The sequence below is a fragment of the Zootoca vivipara genome, chromosome 1 (assembly GCF_963506605.1).
Source record: "Zootoca vivipara chromosome 1, rZooViv1.1, whole genome shotgun sequence".
Taxonomy (NCBI): domain Eukaryota; kingdom Metazoa; phylum Chordata; class Lepidosauria; order Squamata; family Lacertidae; genus Zootoca; species Zootoca vivipara.
This window is the reverse complement of record NC_083276.1, coordinates 21,352,585-21,370,935: the sequence shown is the minus strand read 5'-3', so window position 1 is coordinate 21,370,935 and position 18,351 is coordinate 21,352,585. Positions and strand designations below refer to the sequence as shown.

Below are 18,351 nucleotides of genomic sequence, written 5' to 3'. Positions count from 1 at the left end.
CAGACAAATGGAGGGCAGACAAAAGGAACTACTTCTTCACACACAGTTAAACTATGGAATTCCCTGCCACAAAATGGAGTGGTTGCCTTCAACTTGGGTGGCTTTCAAAGGGGATTCGACAAGTGTTTGGAGGATAAGACTCTTGTTGGCTACTGGCCATAATGGCTTTATATTACCTTCAGAATCAAAGGCAGTATGCTTCTGTATCTCAACTGCTGGGGAGCACAAGTATCAGAGTACCACAACACTCCTGTCCTGCTTGCTGACTTCTCATAGGAGTCTAGTTGGCCACTGGGAGAGTAGGATGCTGGGCTAGATAGACCTTTGGTCTGATCCACCAGGATTATTCTCATGTTTCCATTAGGGAAAGTCAAAGGATTCCATTTCGCTCCATTTTGGGGAGCAAGCCTATCCATTTTGGACCACCAGACCCATGCACAGAGCAGAACATAGATATGTGGAATTCCCATATGATGAACTGCTGTTGCTAGGGTCTAGCAACATGCTCAAAAGATAGTCCAAGAACTGCCTTCTTTCTTTTAAAAAGTTGTACAGCTGCTTGGAGCAGCTAGTAACTTCACTGTGTCTGCATGGTAAAAAGGCCATTTGAAATGCTCCTAGGAAGCAATTGTGCATCACAATGTGCCGTCCCTTCCTAGGGAATCATATGGAGAAGATGGCTACCTTTTCTTCTGTATGTTGTGTCCCTGGTAGCCTTACAAAGATGTTATGGATTTTTTTAAAAGATTTTAAAAAAGAAAATATGCACATAAGTTGGACAGACCAGCCCATTTATTATTATTATTTTGCATATAGGAGAAAGCAACATGGAACAGAAATAGGCTGGTTTGTCCATCTCTGCTTTCCATCGCAACCAAAAAGAGTTGAGTGTGTATTTATGACGACAACAACAACTGAGTATAATTAAGGCTAATGACTAAATATATATATATATGGCTGTTCCTCTAAGGAGCTCTGAATAGGATACGATGGGCTCCTCTAAAATGTGGTATTCCATCTAGATTTGGCCAGATCCCAGGCTTGATTAGTTGTAAAGACAGAACAGCATCAAACACCTTCATGGAGCACTTTTGCAGGAGCACCACAGCAGGGCTGGACATCCAGTTTTATTATTGAGGCAGTGCCTGTTCCGCCCCCACCTCCATGTCCTTAAGGAACTGGTTCCCCCACCAACACATCAGTCTGCATATCTTTGAAGACTAAGGATTCTGGGAGGGCTTTAATTGTCGCACTGGTAAAGCATGCTGTATCTTTAGTAACTTGCCACCTGGTCATATGCCCTAGGGATCCCCAAGGACACTTGCACAAACAAATAGGTTCCTTTGACAGTGTTGCTGCCTAGGTAATAAAAGCCTAGCGATGCCCCCGAAGGGAGCAGAACAACATGCATTTGGAAAGATATTGTTGTGAATGGTTGCAGTGCTTATTTTGCATACATTTGGAGTTTTGCATAGAAATGCCATAGTTCAGCCTTCCCCAATCTGGTGTCCTCCAGCTGTTTCAGAGTATAATCCCCATCATCCCCAGCCATTGGCCATGCTGGCTGTGAATGATGGGGATTATAGCCTAGGGCTCCAGGTTGGGGGAGACTGTCATAAATTGCACCTCTTACATTTCATGACCTTTTGGCCTCGTTGTTGAAGCTATTTGTCGCTCTACACCTCTGTCTCTGTGTGTGCACAGGTAGCTCTCAGATGGTCCTTTGCTGTTGTTGTTTCATTGCAGCAGCCTAACCCAGCTGCCCTTCAGGGAAAACTTAAGTGAGTCTCCAAACACACCAGCTGCTGTGTTTTAAGAGCAAGCTGTTCTTCTGAAAATATCGTTCTCCAGTGAAATGCCAGCCAAATTTATTTACAGTGCAATCCTAACCGTGTCCACTCAGAACTTGTAAGTCCCACTGAATTCAATATATCCATAGAAATTGACATATGCAATGTTTCCGGTGGTGCATTTTCTCTCTCTCTCTTTTGCCACCCTCCATGTGGGCAGGTGGTGGTGGCATTTGTCTTTAATGGGTTTAACATGGACCCAGTTTAGGCAAATACAGTGGTACCTCAGTTTAAGTACACAATTGGTTCCAGAAGTCTGTACTTAACCTGAAGCGAACTTTCCCATTGAAAGTAATGGAAAGTGGATTAATCTGTTCCAGACAGTCCGTGGAGTACTTAAACTGAAGCGTACTTAACCTGAAGTGAACGTTCCCATTGAAAGTAATGGAAAGTGGATTAATCCATTCCAGACAGATCCGCAGAGTACTCAACCTGAAGCGTACTTAATCCGAAGTATGAGTGTCATTGGTTCTGGAAGTCCGTACTTAACCTGAAGCATACTTAACCTGAAGCGAACTTTCCCATTGAAAGTAATGGAAAGTGGATTAATCCGTTCCAGACGGGTCCGTGGAGTACTTAAACTGAAAATACTCAAACTGAACCGTACTTAAACCGAGGTATGACTGTACATACATGGGTGAAGTCCCTTTGAGAGATAATTATGTGCTTAAATAGTTTTCTTTTGGATTCAGTGGGGTTTAATTTGTGATCAGTTGTGCATTTTACGATTTAGAGTTTATTTAAATCATCCCCCCCCCCGAAAAAGCAGTACAGCAGGCTTAAAAAAACAGCTGGCAAAATTAGGGCTACCTGTGATACTTAGTCAGGCCCAAACAGAGGGTGGGCCATATGGGCCATTTGGCCCGGGCCTCCGATTCCAAAGGGGGCCTCAGTCAGGCTCACTTGTCTTATCTCAGCCTATTGTACCACAGCTTCCTTTCTTGATTAGCTCCTGAACCCCAGAGACAAAGGCACAGGGCAGACTCATGTAAACAAATCCCAAAATCCCTTGCAGAATCCCAAAAATTTCCAGTCCCCCCCCACAGGGTAGGTGGGCTTACCTGGCTGGTTGCCACCCATCTTTCTATAACTGGGAGTGGGGCAAAGGTTGGTGAAGGGCTTTTCGGCCCAAGCTCATCTTTGTTTTCTTAGCAGCTATACTGCTCTTGGTCTTCGTTAGGTAAGTGTTTCTTACCTAATTCTGGGGCTGGGATGCGACCTGCTGGGCATCCTGAGGATGCCGGGGGATGGCTCCGGGCAGTTGTGAAGGCCTTGGAGGCCGATCACAGAGCCTCCACCGGCCTGGGGGAGGTTGGGGCTTTCCTCTGGGAGGCTGCAAGGCTTCGGAGGCTGATCATGGCCTACAGGCCCATCGCAGAGCCTCCGCAGACTGTGGGGCCTGCCTGGTTTATATATATATATGAGTACACGTGTGGTTTTATTTAAAATGCATCTCTGTGTTATTTGTGGGGCATAGGAATTCATTCATCCCCCCCCAAAAAAAAACATAGTCCGGCCCCCCCATAAGGTCTAAGGGACAAATTTCCCTCCACTCCAGGATACAAATTTCAAACTTATTTCTCCGTCACCGAAAGAAATTGCCGATCAAATACTAAACTTGAATTTTTTCCCAAACCTTCTAATTGCATTACGCATTTTCCTATCATTACCAGCTACAGTGGCCTCCAATGAGAGAAGTTTCAATATATTAAAACGGATTAAGTCTTTCTTTCGATCAACAATGGCTCAAGAACGCCTAAATGGTTTAGCAATGATAAACATAAACCACGATAAGGGGAAGTTGCTAGATTTTTCCTGTGTAATTCAAGAATTCGCAGAAAAGAAAGCTAGGAAAGCATTTTTAAATGCAAATACTTAAAACAATCCTTTTCCCTATGTATTTTTAAAAAGCACTGTGTTTTGTTTTGTTTTTTTGGATTCCATCATCCAATGTTTATTGGGGGGGGGAACCTTTAGTCCATAAGAAACAAGTCCCTTTCTTTCACAACCCCACCCCATCCCCACCTCTTGATTGTGATGCTGCAGCATTCTGCAATAACTGCAGCTTCCAGTTCAAAAGACACCCTCCCAATATCACTTGGTCCTGAAGATGGGGTTGGAACCGCTGCCCCCAATTCACATTTGCTGGAGCCTGTCCAGGAGGATACCATGGTTAACGGCATCAAATGCCAATGAGATAACAAGAAGCAGGAGCAAGGTCACACTCCCCGCCCCACACTCTGCAAAGGCCATCCATCAGGACAACCAAAGCAGACTAAGTTCTGTGGCCAGGACTGAACAGCAGATTGGAACTCAAGACTATGCTTCCTCCATAGTCACATCCTTCTTGGCATTGCACTCTTCCACACTTGCCTCAAATTTGCTGAGTATGTGCTGGCAAACACCCATGAGATTCTCCAGCCCCTTCTGGAACATATCATTTGGTCTGGATGCAGAGGTTTATTTTTCTTTCAGAAGGATGGGTGATGCTATATCCACAGAACTATATCTACAGTGGTGCCTCGACTTATGAATTTAATCTGTTCCGAAGGCACCTTTGTAGGTCGAAAAATTCGTAAGTCGAAAAGCGCCATTGGAAACACGATTTCCCTTAGGAATGCATTGGAAATGGAAAAATTTGTAAGTCGAAGCAACCCCATCTAAAAAATCGTAAGTCGAAAAAACCCTATCTAAAACCGCCGCAGTTTCCATTCAGATATCGAAAAAATCGTAAGTGCACAGCCGTTTGCCCCATTCATAAGTCAAAATATTTGGTTGTCGAGTCGTTCGTAAGTCAAGGTACCACTGTATATAGTTCAGGGTTTTTCGTGATCATGTTCAAGGGAGTTGCCAAGGGTGTGGTCCTCATTGTGGAGCACAAACATAAAACAGTTCTTATCTGTCCCATCTGCCCGTACCATCTGCAGCACGTGCAGCTTCTTCCGGTCCTCCTCGTCTCCCATCCTCTTCCTCGGAAGGCCGCCAAGCGCAGAGGACCTAAAAAGCACTATATCAGGGGTCCCCAAACTTACCTGACTTTGGGCCGGATGCCCGCCGCGCTGATTGCGTGGTGGGCCAGAGGGTGGGGGCGCAGGAGCGCGCTGCTGTGCACGCCCATGCGCATGCGTGAACGCTATTTCTGGTACACTCCCGACCTGGAAAGCGCCAGAAATAGTTTGTGCACATGTGCAGAAGCCTCCTCCGATCCGGAAGTACACCGGAAATGACACGTGCGCACAAGCTATTTCCGTCGCTTTTCCAGGTTGGAAGTCGGCAGCCGCACCGCACCGGTAAGAGCAGGTGGCGGCAGCAGGTGGCGGGGGTCCCCGGGGGGCGCATAAAAGAGCCTCGTATGTGGCCCCTGGGCCGTGGTCTGGGGACCCCTGATCTATATTTTCCGTTTTGTCTTTATATGCAGATATGGTTCAAGCCTTGAAATAAAATTATTTGTCAGCATAACTTTTGTAAAAATTATATACTTACTTATTTATAAGACTTCAGTGATCCCGGGGGGGGGGGGCACATTATCTACCTGGCCCGGGCCTCTGCCTGGCTCTGCAAGGGCCTGTACTTAGTTGTTACATCAAATTGGTTAGATTGGCCAAAAATATTTGAGCTTTTGAGGTGCTCCTAATTTATCAGGCAGTAGCTTTTTAAAAAAAAAAAAATAAGTCATTAATTATTTTTTAGACAAGTGTTTACAAAAAAACTTGAGTGGCTAGAGTTCATTCAGCTTCCTCTCTTGCCAATGAGAGGGTGTTCTGCTGAGGAGGATACTTCTTCAACACCTAATAATAAAAACCCCAAAACTTATTTCCTTCAGAAATATTGTTTTATTCGCCTGCTGCTTTGGCATTATTTCAGCAATCAGTCTATTAATTAAATTGATTAATTTAATCAGCAAAAATGTTCACAATTAATGGACTTAATTGGAAGATTCTTATCCAGATTCCTTAAAAAAACATAACAGATAATCTGTTGAATTGTGAACATTTTCTGCAGCAGCAAAAGCACACACACACACACACACACACACACACACACACACACCACTTCACATGTGCAAAGAAACTAGCACAATGTTGTTAGCAAATGGGTAAGGTAAAGGGACCCCTGACCATTAGGTCCAGTCGTGACCGAGTCTGGGGTTGCGCGCTCATCTCGCATTATTGTCATGTGGCCAGCATGACAAAGCCGCTTCTGGCAAACCAGAGCAGCACATGGAAACGCCGTTTACCTTCCCGCTATAGCGGTTCCTATTTATCTACTTGCATTTTGATGTGCTTTCGAACTGCTAGGTTGGCAGGAGCTGGGACCAAGCAACGGGAGCTCACCCCGTCACAGGGATTCGAACCGCCGACCTTCTGATCAGCAAGCCCTAGGCTCTGTGGTTTAGCCCGGGCACTAAATTACTATATAAGAGGAAAGGGCTCTAACAATGGAGAGAAGAAATACTTGGGGTGAGGAATTTTGCAAAACATCTGCCGAAGGGGAATGTTTGTACCTCTTGAGTTAGATGGAACTGGAAGGAACCAGAAAGTGGAGTGCTAATTAGGTACAACTAGTGGCAAGCTGCATGATAAGGTGATGTTCCTTGCACTATTTTGAATAGCAGATTGTGCAAGGATAAACCCATCTATCTTCCTGCAACTTGTTGTTGGTTCCAGAATTGTATGTTGCTTGGGTGCCATCTGCTGGCCACTTCCAATGACGGTAATATTTCAATATTTGTGTTTTCAGTCAGTCTTTAATCATCATGTCTCCCTTTAAGGATTCAGGTTCCCCTCCTCTCCTGGCATCATACGGTATACCTGGCATCATGGTCATAGCCAAGGGGCTGCCCCTCCCTAAATCAATAAAAATACATAAAAATTCATAGCTGACTGAGGGCCTGTCCCCCCCCCCCAACAAAAATCCTGGCTACGCACATGCCTGGCACATAGCAACATATCTACCTACGCCAGCCAGAATAATTGCTCTTCTTGCTACCTTTATTCTCAATGACTGGCTCATGAATATTAGTGGTGATGGCGGCAGCAGCAGCAGCAGCAGCAGCAGCAGCAGCAGCAGCAGCAGCAGCAAATGCCTGTAACTTATCCCTGCCCAACTAAGCTTCAGCAACAGTGAAATACTGTATGCAATGAGGCAGCAAAGCACTTTGTGTTTTATAGCAGGTGTATTCTGCAACCTATAAAGACTGTTTATAGCAGGTGAATTCTGCAACCTTTTCTTGATGAATTACAATGCATAGTGGTGGAATCATTCAGCTTTATTAGTTGTTCTGAGATGCTACCACATTAATGCTGTCTGGAAGAAGCACAACAAAAGCCGGACAGCCTCTGCTCTCCCCTCCCAACTCCCCAAATATTTGTGGTTTGGAATGTTACAGGATTTCAGCAGGAAGTAACAGCATATGCACTGGGTGGAAAGGAGCACCCCCAAAACATTTGCAACCACTAATAGTATTCAAAGAAGTTGTGAAGTGAGAAATTAGGTGAAGCTTGTTGACAAAAGAAAAAAGAAACCATTTGGGGGTTGCTGGGAACTGTTTGAATCTCCTCTTGAGAATTGGTGTGATCTCCTCTTATGTATGAACGGATTTGTTCCTTTTGGCAGAAGTCTTTTCATTCCTTTTGCCACCTCTGATCTACAAAGTATATTCTGCACTGTGCAGAAGAGAACTGCCAGCAGCTCTGTAACAGCAGCTCTGCCTCCCCTAAGCTGTGAACCAATTCACAGATTCCAGCTGGCATTGTCCCTTGCCATGTTAAGGCTCACTATATTGCTTTTTTAAATAATCTCTTTTAACCTGGCTCCCATTTAGCAATATTTGCTTTGGTTGGTGAGAGGCCCATACCCTGAGGTAGGTTGGATAGTCATATGTCAGAAATTCTTTTGCATTGCAGGGGTTGGACTAGATGGCCCTTGGTGTGCCTTCTAACTTTACAATCCTATGATCACATATAACCTCCCCCATAGCATCATGAACACAAGTAAACTTGAATGCACAATATAAAGGATGTCTAGAGGGGTCCTGTGTTGCATGAAGCACTACAAAATCAAGACCAAGTGGTTTGGGCTCTTTAACTTTTTTCTTTTTCTTTTTTTGTTAGGCTCGTACTATTTAATCACTACTTATGGGGCAGTAGAGCTTATCAAGAGCTATGATAAGATCACAGTCACTCGACAGCTGAGCTCAGAGGTCCAAGATTCCATTCACCGCTGGGAGAGAAGGAGAACGCTTAACAAAGCCCGGGCTTCCCGGTCATCTGTTCAGGTTAGCAGATAACATAGATTGCTCTCCTTCATTTCTTTAACCTCATTATTCATTAACTTACAAATGTAATAAGCAGAGGCCACAAGGATGAAATTGGTGTCCTAGCTTATTTCAGCTTGTTGGTTTATTACAGTATTTGTAAGCTGCGGTGAGAGCCTGTGGTTTAGGGTCGCACACATACATTTCAGAGAGAAAGAGAAGCTAATTTTAAGTTCAAAGGCAGTTTTCAGCATCTTGTCCTTCAACCATGTGGTGGCAGCAAAGCTCTCTTTTGCTACAGGAATAAAATACCACATTGTCTCTCTTCACCAGAACCAAAGCTGTGTACTCACTATGCCTTTAAAGCACAGCCTTTCCCCTCAAGGAATTCTGGGCACTCTCATTTGTTGTAAACAAAGCATATGTCATACCCTATTCCCTGGCCTCAAAGGGAGAGGGAAGAGTCCCTCAGATACTTGGCATAACATGCCAACTCCTAGTCCCCATCTGCACAATACATTTAAAGAGTTGATCGAGAGACCCTTACTCTCCTCACAGAACTATAGTTTCCAAAGTGGTTTAACAGGCAGCCTTTTCTCCCTAGGAAACTCTGAAAATTATAGCTCTATGAGGGAAATGGGGGCCTCTAGAACTGACAACTCTCAGCACCCTAAAAAAACTGTGGGTCCCAGGGTTCTTTAAGGGAAGCCATGGTATCAGAATGATTTAAAAGTATACCACAGATTGGGCCTCAGTTGTCCCTTCTCCAGTCTAAAGGTGTCTAATTCCTTCAAACTTTCTACATGACAACCATTCTGATATTTAACAGTGGCTGTGGTACCTCTTAATCATCCAATCTCCAAGCTAAACAAACCTAACTTTTTTCAACTTTTCTTTATAGGACTTGATATCCAGGCCCCTCGCCATCTTCACAGCCTTTATTGCTCATCAGTAGTGCTATGTTGTTGATTGTGATAGATTCGCGATATCGACTAGTGATCACTATCTATCGATTGTCATTTTAATATCTATGGATAACATAACCCACGCTCCTTGTTTCCAGGATTTCATCACAATCTCTTTTATGGAGGCTGAGGCAAACACCAGGACGCTGGCCTACCGAACTGACTCAACAACACACCAGCTGAACCAGCGGTGCGCTGAGAAATTCGAAGTCCCAGAGCCTCAGAACTATGGGCTGTTTGTTCAAGTTGATGACAAGAACCTGCGGCTAGATGATGACGCCCTCCCTCACCGCATCAAATCCCACCTCCTGAGCAAGGAGCCCAAGCCAACTTTCCATTTTATTTATAAGGAGATGGGTGGAGAGGAGCCGCCGGTTCCCATTATCAAGGACCCAGATGTTTTATAACAGCAAAGCTGTTCTCTTGTAGCAGACTCGTTCAAACAGCTGTGGCGTTTTTCATTTCAAAACTTCCTGATCTCCACCAGGTCACAGGAGCACAGCAAAGTGCATCTTCTGAGCGGAATGGTGATGGTCGAAAGCCTATGCAAATCTTCATCCAGGGCATTTATTTCCTCAACATAATTCATTTTCCACAGTAAATTGAATATTCCAAGCAGCTTTCACTCTTGGAGGGGGGTGGGGTTCAGAACCTTAAAACGTGAGCAAATGATGTAACTTTTGTGACAGCTGCCCTGGTACAAAGTAGGTAGGTTTGTGGTTAAGGGCAAATGGCAATATATCAGTCCATCCAGTTATCAAATCAACAGTATTATCAGAGAAGGTCCACCAAAGAAAATTCAAATGGTCCTCCCTGTAGTAGTAAAAAAGATAATAAAGTGAATCTATGTGGCATCCTTTCCTTTCCCATCCAAGGAAACAAACTTAGGACCAGCTTGCTGTTACATGCAAACCAAGTACTCATGGTTTGTTTTTCTCCTAACAAATCATGATGATGATAATGATAATAATTTTATTATTTTTACCCCACCTATCTGGCTGGGTTTCCCCAGCCACTCTGGGCTGTTTAAAGCAAATCTAAAAACATTATAAAAACATCAGGCCTTAAAAACTTCTCTAAACAGGGCTGCCTTCAGATGTCTTCTAAAAGTCAGATAGTTGTTTATTTCCTTGACATTTGAAGGGAGGGTGTTCCACCAGGAGGGCGCCACTACTGAGAAGGCCCTCTGCCTGGTAAGCCAAGCAACAAACTATAAGTGTTAAGTTCACACATAATGGCTTGTTTTCCTGGTTTGTTTTACCTCTATCCAGGAAAGAAGGGGTAGGGGAGGAGCACCATGAAGACTTTTGAATAGCATAGACTAGCACAAATCTCCGCATTAAACATATTGTAATTTGAGCTATGGTTTAACGCAGGCATCCCCAAACTGCGGCCCTCCAGATGTTTTGGCCTACAACTCCCATGATCCCTAGCTAACAGGACCAGTGGTTGGGGAAGATGGGAATTGTAGTCCAAAACATCTGGAGGGCCGAAGTTTGGGGATGCCTGGTTTAACGTGACATGTGAAGCACTTTTGACAAGACTCCCAACATTTCCCCCTTCACCCTCCCCTGTGGTAAGGCAGACCCTGGATATAAAAGTTATGTGCCTACATAAAATTAAGTCTAAATAGACATTAAAAGAGTGCCCCCCCCACTGTATGTTTCTTTCCTACTCTTCCTTGTAACATTTAGTTCAGGAATAGGGAGCATTCGGCCCTTCAGAGCTTGCTAAGCTACACGTCCTATCAGCCCTAGCAAGCATGGCCAGTGGCCAGAGATGGTGGGAATTGTAATTCAGAAACATCTGGAGGGCCAGAGGTTTCCACACACCCAATTTAGTTGGAAAAGAAACGTGTGAAATTATTATGTCCATTACTCCAGCTTTGCATTGCATCATTGGCTGTTTGCCTTGCATCACTGATAGAGCAGCATGTGGTACAGTGATTCCATGTGGCTTTTTCACAAGCAAAAGACACAGAGCCAACACACGTGTAGAAACGATGAGGTTTTTTTATTCCACCGAGGACACAAATCAGAATCGAGAATCAGATCACGCAGTGTGGTGGAAATGTTTTCGTCTTGAATCCACATCGAAGTCACTTCTCTTTACCTTCCATGAAGATCCCACCTAACAGTTTAAGGGCAGGCAGTTTTACACGGAGGGAGGGAGGCAGAAGTAGAGGAAGAGAAAGGTGCACAGAGAAAGTGGCGACAAAGAGAGTCTTGAGAAGCAACAGCCAGTACTGAAATTCTGTGTTCTGTAACCATGAAAGCGAAATGTTCAGAGTTAAAATTGGAGGGCTGGAGCTGGCGGGGGCGGGGGGGGGGAGGTGGGAAGAATCCATGTAACACCAAAACAGTTTCTGAGATGCTACTGCTGAGGTAAATGGTGCATATTCTTCTGCTGTTGGTCACCCTGTGTGGATAAAATGTGGGGGTCTTTTAGAAGTCTGTACAGTGGCCACAAAAACAAACCTGGGCAGCCTGGATGTATGTGAGTTGTACATTTCAGTACATAAGATGTTTGCAGCATAACCTTATAATCACACAGTGCATACAGTCTTCCGATATTAAAAAATGCACCCCCTGAGTGAATAATATTGGCATCGTACATGTGGCTAATTAATTGTTACTCCCCACCCCTCATTTCATTTTAGCTGTAGCAACTTCCATGATCTATTATATATGTTTTACACAGCTTTTCTGAGCAGAGAAGTTGTAAGTGGGCTGCCAACTGCCGGGTCATATTTTGCATCAGTGACTTGAGTTACAGTAGATGTGCAGACATTGTTTCCTGCTGTGCAGGAAACAGTGCCCTAGAAGAAGAACTATGTTGCTGGTCTACCTCTGTGACAATTCTGCAATGAAAAGTGCACTGGGGGCATAACCTATCCCGAGAATTCTAGGTTAGAGTTAAACTGTCTAAAAGCATTCGAAACAGATTGGCCATCCATTCACCCTGGGAAGCTGCTCCATAATTTTCTAAAGCACACAGTTACATTCGACCCACTGACAGCTCCCTGAGACAGCTGTTTAAGAGCTTGAAACCAACCAGTTCTTTAGGAAGTTAGCTACTATGCTGGACTGATCTGATGGTATCTTGAGGAGAAAGGGCCTTTTCTGTCACTTTACAAAAGGTGCATCTTCCAACAATGCGTTCTTTTGTTTCGTATAGAAATATTTCATCTCCACCTTAGATATACAGAAGCAGTTTATCAAAACTGTTGCAGTAATGCCTGTTTATGTGTATTTATTTCCCTGTGTCACTGTATGTATTTTGAGCAATGTCTGGTTCATAAAGACTTCGGAAGGCACAAATGCTCGCTGCAGCAATTTTGCTTTGGTCCTCTACAACAGCTCAAATAAAAAAAGTTGAAGGTCACTGGGTGATCTCTCAGCTATCATTCTACCTTTTGTACTCAGGGCCTGGAAATGAATCCTCTAACTGTGTTGCCTGTTTGATCTTCTAATGGTGCTGTATTGCTGTGTGATTTTATAATATAAAGCCATGCTGTTTTAAAAAAGTTGTCATTGCTAACTTTCCTCCAAGAAAAGCTGCTCCTGTTCCAAAACATTTGACTTTGGCATTAAAATCCCACACAAAAGGCTTCGGTTTTCCTTAAATGTCACTGTAATCCTTTTCTCCCTGAAAAAAAAGAGTCCCTGCAGAAGTTAAGGCATCTTCTCCTTTGGCTATAACTCGTATCCAAGTAAGATTGTCTACCATGAACAAAGTCTTAATGGTGTGTCTGTAGGTGACTGTGGAGGCCAATTCTGGATCCACACATCCTTCCACAGGGGGGACATGGGTTTCTGGGCAGGAGTTGATCATGGTGAGGGTTTGCCAAATATGCCTTCCTCTTAGCTGTTTTCTTCTTTTCACCCTGAGTTTGTGCTTCTTCAAAGTCCATGACACCTTTAGTAAGTGGCCCATCCTATTTCAATCATATGCCTTTGAGAAACAGGCATCTCCCTCTGTTGCTCCCCAGCAACTAGTGCTGAGAGGCATCCTCCCTGTGAAACCCAGAGACTGCATATAGCCATGAGGACTAGCAGCCACTGACTGACTGAGGGGGTGGAATTCAGATTCAGCATCACACTACGGAGATTGTTCCACCTGGCAAGCGATCCTTGTGCTGTTGGAACAATCTCCGCTATCCTCCATGTCTTGTTCTGTGAGTTCTCCTGATTCTCCAGAGCAGATCTGCGGAGGATGCCGGCAGTGCATGTGGGGGAGAGTCCCATTGCACAAGCTTCCGCTGGCACAAATATTTAGTTGAATCTGACTCTTCAACACCATAAAACCCCTTTTCAAAGACTTGAGGTGCTGTCTGAAGCACCTCCTTCTTGACCCTTCTGTCCTGTTTGCTCCATTTCGCTGGCATTGCACTAGCAGTGGCAAAGAGTATAGAATCATAGAATCATAGAGTTGGAAGAGACCACAAGGGCCATCCAGTCCAACCCCCTGCCGAGCAGGAAACACCATCAAAGCATTCTTGACATATGCCTGTCAAGCCTCTGCTTAAATACCTCCCTTAAAGACCTTAAAGTATGATCATGTCTAGACTGTCACTGTTTTGTGGTAGGGAATGCTAGTGAATTCAGGTTGTGCAATTAGTTGATCTGGTGCTCTTGTGCAACAAACCTGCTTCCACCGAACAAAGAACAAACGTGCTTCAACTTTTTGTGGGAAATGCACAGGGATGTGGCTAATAGGAATTACAGTGGTACCTCGGTTTATGAACACAATTGGTTCCGGAAGTCTGTTCATAAACTGAAGTGTTCATAAACTGAAGCGAACTTTCCCATTGAAAGTAATGGAAAGTGGATTAATCTGTTCCAGACGGTCCGCGGAGTAATTAAACTGAAGCGTTCATAAACTGAAGCAAACTTTCCCATTGAAAGTAATGGAAAGTGAATTAATCCGTTCCATATGGGTCCACGGTGTTCGTAAACCGAAAATTCATAAACCGAGGTGTTCATAAACTGAGGTTCCACTGTACTTGATGCAACATCATATAACTTCAGTGAGTAAGTGGTATATAAATTGTCAGGAAAGAGGGCATCTAAGTATGTCTTCATTAATTCATACCCAATTCCAAATTTTCCAGTCCCATTTCCTGTTGGCTGTGATTCTCCATCCTAAGTTTTTTGTTTTTTTGTTTTAAGGGAGAAGTCATTTCCCCCATTCTTTTTCCAAACCAATCTCCAAAAGCTTAGAGGCTTTTTCTTCTGTGTTCACATCCACTTGTACACAAGTGCCAGAAGGCCCTTGGTGCTGGACCTCAGTGTCTGGGCTGAATGATGGGGGTGGAGACGCTCCTTCAGGTATACTGGGCCAAGGCCATTTAGGGCTTCAAAGGTCAGCACCAATACTTTGAATTGTGCTCAGAAAGGTTATCCTTCAGGGCACCATGTCAGCAAAACTTCCCTTCTTTTAGTTACAGGTAGGTAGCCGTGTTGGTCTGCCGTAGTAAAAAATATATATCCTTCCAGTAGCATCATAGACACCAACTAAGTTTGTTATTGGTATGAGCATTTGTGTGCATGCTTTCGTCTCTAAGGTGCTACTGGAAGGGGAAAAAATTTATTTTGTTTCCCTTCTTTTAATTACTTTTGAGATTGGAAGCAATTACGACTCGGATAGTCAATCTGCAAATTAATTCTCACCCAGAATGCAAATTGACTACTGTCATAAGAAGAGGCATTAATCAGCAGGCTGAAAAACAAAGCAAAAAGCTTATCCTAATTATTGAGTTAGAATACTGACACTCTGGTTTGTTAAAAGTCTAAAAATATGATACAGCAAGAAATAACCTCCCTGCAAACAAATCAGAATGAACGCTCGATATATAACTAATGACAACTAACCTTGCCACAGACATGGTGCAAACAATTCAGGATGTTTCAACAATAAGCAGGTCATCTGGAAGTGATCTAAGAGAACGGGTTAGATTAAAAGGGAAGGATACTAGCCATGGTGGTTTTGAGTAGAAGGCAGCCTCTGAATACTAGTTGTTCTGGAGCCCTAGTGGAAAGAGTTTTGTTTCACTCTGATCCTTCTTTCCAGCTTCCATGGGCATCTGGTTGGCCACTGTGAGAACAGGATGCCGGGCTAGATGAGCCTTTGATCTGATCCAGCACTCAGGCTTTTCTTATGTTCTTAGGGCAGGAGATGGCGTACTCAACACTAACAGAAAACTGAGTATCATAGTAAGTTATTATCAGTCCCACAAAAACACAAAAACAAGAAAGCATCAATGGCAGGGAAAGAGAGAGAACAAGAAAGAGAGAAATCTGAAATGAAATTTATTCCAGGCACAGTACATTTGGAAAGAAATGCTTCCTGGGGCTACATTTTTAGAAGCATGGGGGCCCTGTACTAGTGACTTCTGTTCAGAAGTCAACATGTGCCAAAATGTGTTGGGCCTGGAATGCATTTCATTTCATTTCATTTCATTTCAAGCCTCTGGAGTTCCTCTCTCTGCTTACCATCACTCCCCCATCACTGTGGGGTCTTTTCAAAACTCTGTTTCACTTATTTATTTTATATGGGGGTGTATTCAACATAACCTTAAGGTGCAATAATTTCTGCTTTCCCAACAGTACAACCCCCCTTGCTAGAGCAGATTGGGGGGAGGTGAGGGGGCACATGGGGGTTGTGGGGTTGGAGGTGGAAAGTCTTCTTGCACTAGTGCAGGGGTCTCCGAACTAAGGCCCGGGGGCCAATCGCCTTCTCAATCCGGCCCGCGGACGGTCCGGGAATCAGCATGTTTTTACATGAGTAGAATGTGTTCTTTTATTTAAAATGCCTCTCTGGGTTATTTGTGGGGCCTGCCTGGTGTTTTTACATGAGTAGAATGTGTGCTTTTGTTTAAAATGCATCTCTGGGTTATTTGTGGGGCCTAGGAATTCGTTCATATTTTTTTCCAAAATATAGTCTGGCCCCCCACAAGGTCTGAGGGACAGGGGGCCGGCCCCCTGCTGAAAAAGTTTGCTGACCCCTGCACTAGTGGGACTCCTTGCACTGATTTCCACTAGCAAAACGAGCTAGTCACAGCCTTTAGTATCTTATTTATAAAAATATTTGTATACTGCAATTCCATAAAAGCAATAAAAGTAGTTAAGGATGATTGTAATACAATAACACACACACACACACACACACACACACACACACACACACACACACACACACACCAGCTGACTCTTATGGAAAATGCTTTCCTTAATTGCCTGCAAACAAACAAAGGTTTTCAGCAAACTGTTTGAAAATTAACACAGAAGGCACTGGTAGAATATCTATTGGAAGAGCAGCAGGCCAATAATATTGAAGGTCCAGTTTCATGCTGATGCCAAATGGGCCTCACCAACTATGGGGACAAGCAGTGATGCTCCTACGATGGTCTCAGTGTTGGTGTGCAAGCTGATAGGGCTGGCATTATTTGGGGTGGTTTATTATTAGGGCTGGCTTCCTCCACTGAGACCCTAGAAGTTAAACTTCTGTGTGGTGAGCAGATGCCTCTCTTCTTCAGAGCAGATTAATAAGGTAGATGGATGGATGGCTTGAAAGAACTGATTCCCTGGTCTTCAGGGTAAAACAACGTCTAGTTTGGCTTACCCAAAACCCACTGTAAAAACCAATAGATCAAAAGACAAACACATTAGTGGGCGAACAGCAATTGAATGAAAGCAGCAGTCAAAACAATTCCAACATAGATTTAAAAAATATTAAATGAGAACCCGAGCATTCCATAAACAGGGAACACCAGGATGCTTAGTAGCGGGAAATTTCTACCATAGTAAGCTAAAACAATGCACACCCTGACTTAAAAATCAGTACGTCAGGCTTTAGCAGACTAGATAACACACTGTACGCAAGCCAGAGAAGACCCTTGCACAATGTGTAATATGGGGGACACTAGTGAGGGCTCAGACCATGATCCTTGGTGTGCTTTTCACCTCTAATCTCTTGGAGACTATGCTATCTCCTTATCATACTGCTCCAGACAACCACACCTTTCTATCACAGTTTTTACAAAAGCAAGGACAACAGTTTTGTGCTAATGACCCACTATGATCATGTGAAAGGATGGGTGACTTGAGTGACTCAGGAGATTCACATGACTTTTGAGTAAAATCTACTCTACATCTGAGAAATTTGCCCTCTGGGAATGTTGCACAACGGGGACAAACATCTGTTTCCTTGCAAAACTCTTGTTTTTGCATGCAAATATATAAATAACTGAGAAATGCATGTGAGAGAGGCATAGGGTCATGTGTTCACTTACTCACTGGGTAAGCAGGAACTAAGGATGAGCAGATCTGTCAGTTTTGGTTTTTCCTCAGTTTCTCATTTTCCCAGTCTAAAGTCCAGTTCTCCACCTTTCCAGGAAAATCTTTAAAAAACAAACAAACCTGAAGCAGACACATGCATACAAAGGAAGAAAGCAGCCCTCCCTCTTCTGCCCTGCACTCATGCAACCCTACTAGGGCTCTGGATCGGGTAATTTCATCGCCTTTGAGCCTCCCTTCCCCATCCATTAAGGATTGCTGCCCTACAAAATTACAAGTGGGTCCCACAACAAAATGTTGCAGTGTGTCCTCGGCATGCAGGCATTACCTGAGCCCACGGCTGTTGTTGTTGGCATCTGCCTCAAGAGTCAATAGAGTGTGCCTTCAAGGGTGAAGTCAAATCGGTGTGTTTGCAGCACTAAACTGGGGCGCAAACCTGGGCAGTGTGTATGAAGGTCCTGGAATGCTCAGATGGCAAGACCCTTCCCCCTCTCGGTCTCGCTGATGTGCTCCAAAGGATAGCAGAGCAGATGTTTGGCACCACCTTGGCTGTAGGAGTTGCCGGAAGGAGACCTGCAATGTGCCATCCAACAGCCTTAAGGACCCCACTCCAGATTTGTGTAGGGTTTACTCCTTACTTATCCTTTTCTTCCCCCCCAAAATATCCCACAAGGTGGTGGAGATTTAGGACCAGTTTTCCGTCTCCTAGATGGGTTACATTCCCAGGCTGACTAGCCTCATCTGCCCATCACTTCCCTCTACAGCACAGGCAGAAACCGCCTTCTTGACCATTGGACTCAATATTGTTCTCGTCCATTCAGTCCCATGTTATTGGACTTCAGCTCCCATTATTCCTGACCATTGGGCCATGCTGGCTGTGACTGATGCGAGTTGGAGTTCAATAACTTCTGGAGGGCAAGCTCCCCATCCCTGGGCAACATTTGAAATTAAAGATAACTGAAGAAAACGTAAAATGAGCAGTG

The 18,351-nt window shown here is 44.1% G+C and overlaps 1 protein-coding gene across 4 annotated transcripts in view; it reads left to right on the top strand.

Annotated features, from left to right (window-relative positions):
* The window catches only part of RIN3 (Ras and Rab interactor 3), a 74,044-nt gene extending 61,782 nt beyond the window's left edge, over positions 1-12,262 (top strand). For 3 of the 4 annotated variants that reach the window (XM_035107165.2, XM_035107173.2, XM_035107199.2), the window contains 2 exons: positions 7,964-8,127; positions 9,170-12,262. In XM_035107165.2, the coding sequence (XP_034963056.1) occupies positions 7,964-8,127; positions 9,170-9,478 (473 nt within the window). In that variant the 3' untranslated portion in view covers positions 9,479-12,262. Of the gene's footprint in view, positions 1-7,963; positions 8,128-9,007 lie in introns of all 4 variants that reach the window. The other variant, XM_060272229.1, reaches the window with a different exon arrangement.
* Positions 12,263-18,351: the final 6,089 nt, after the last annotated feature.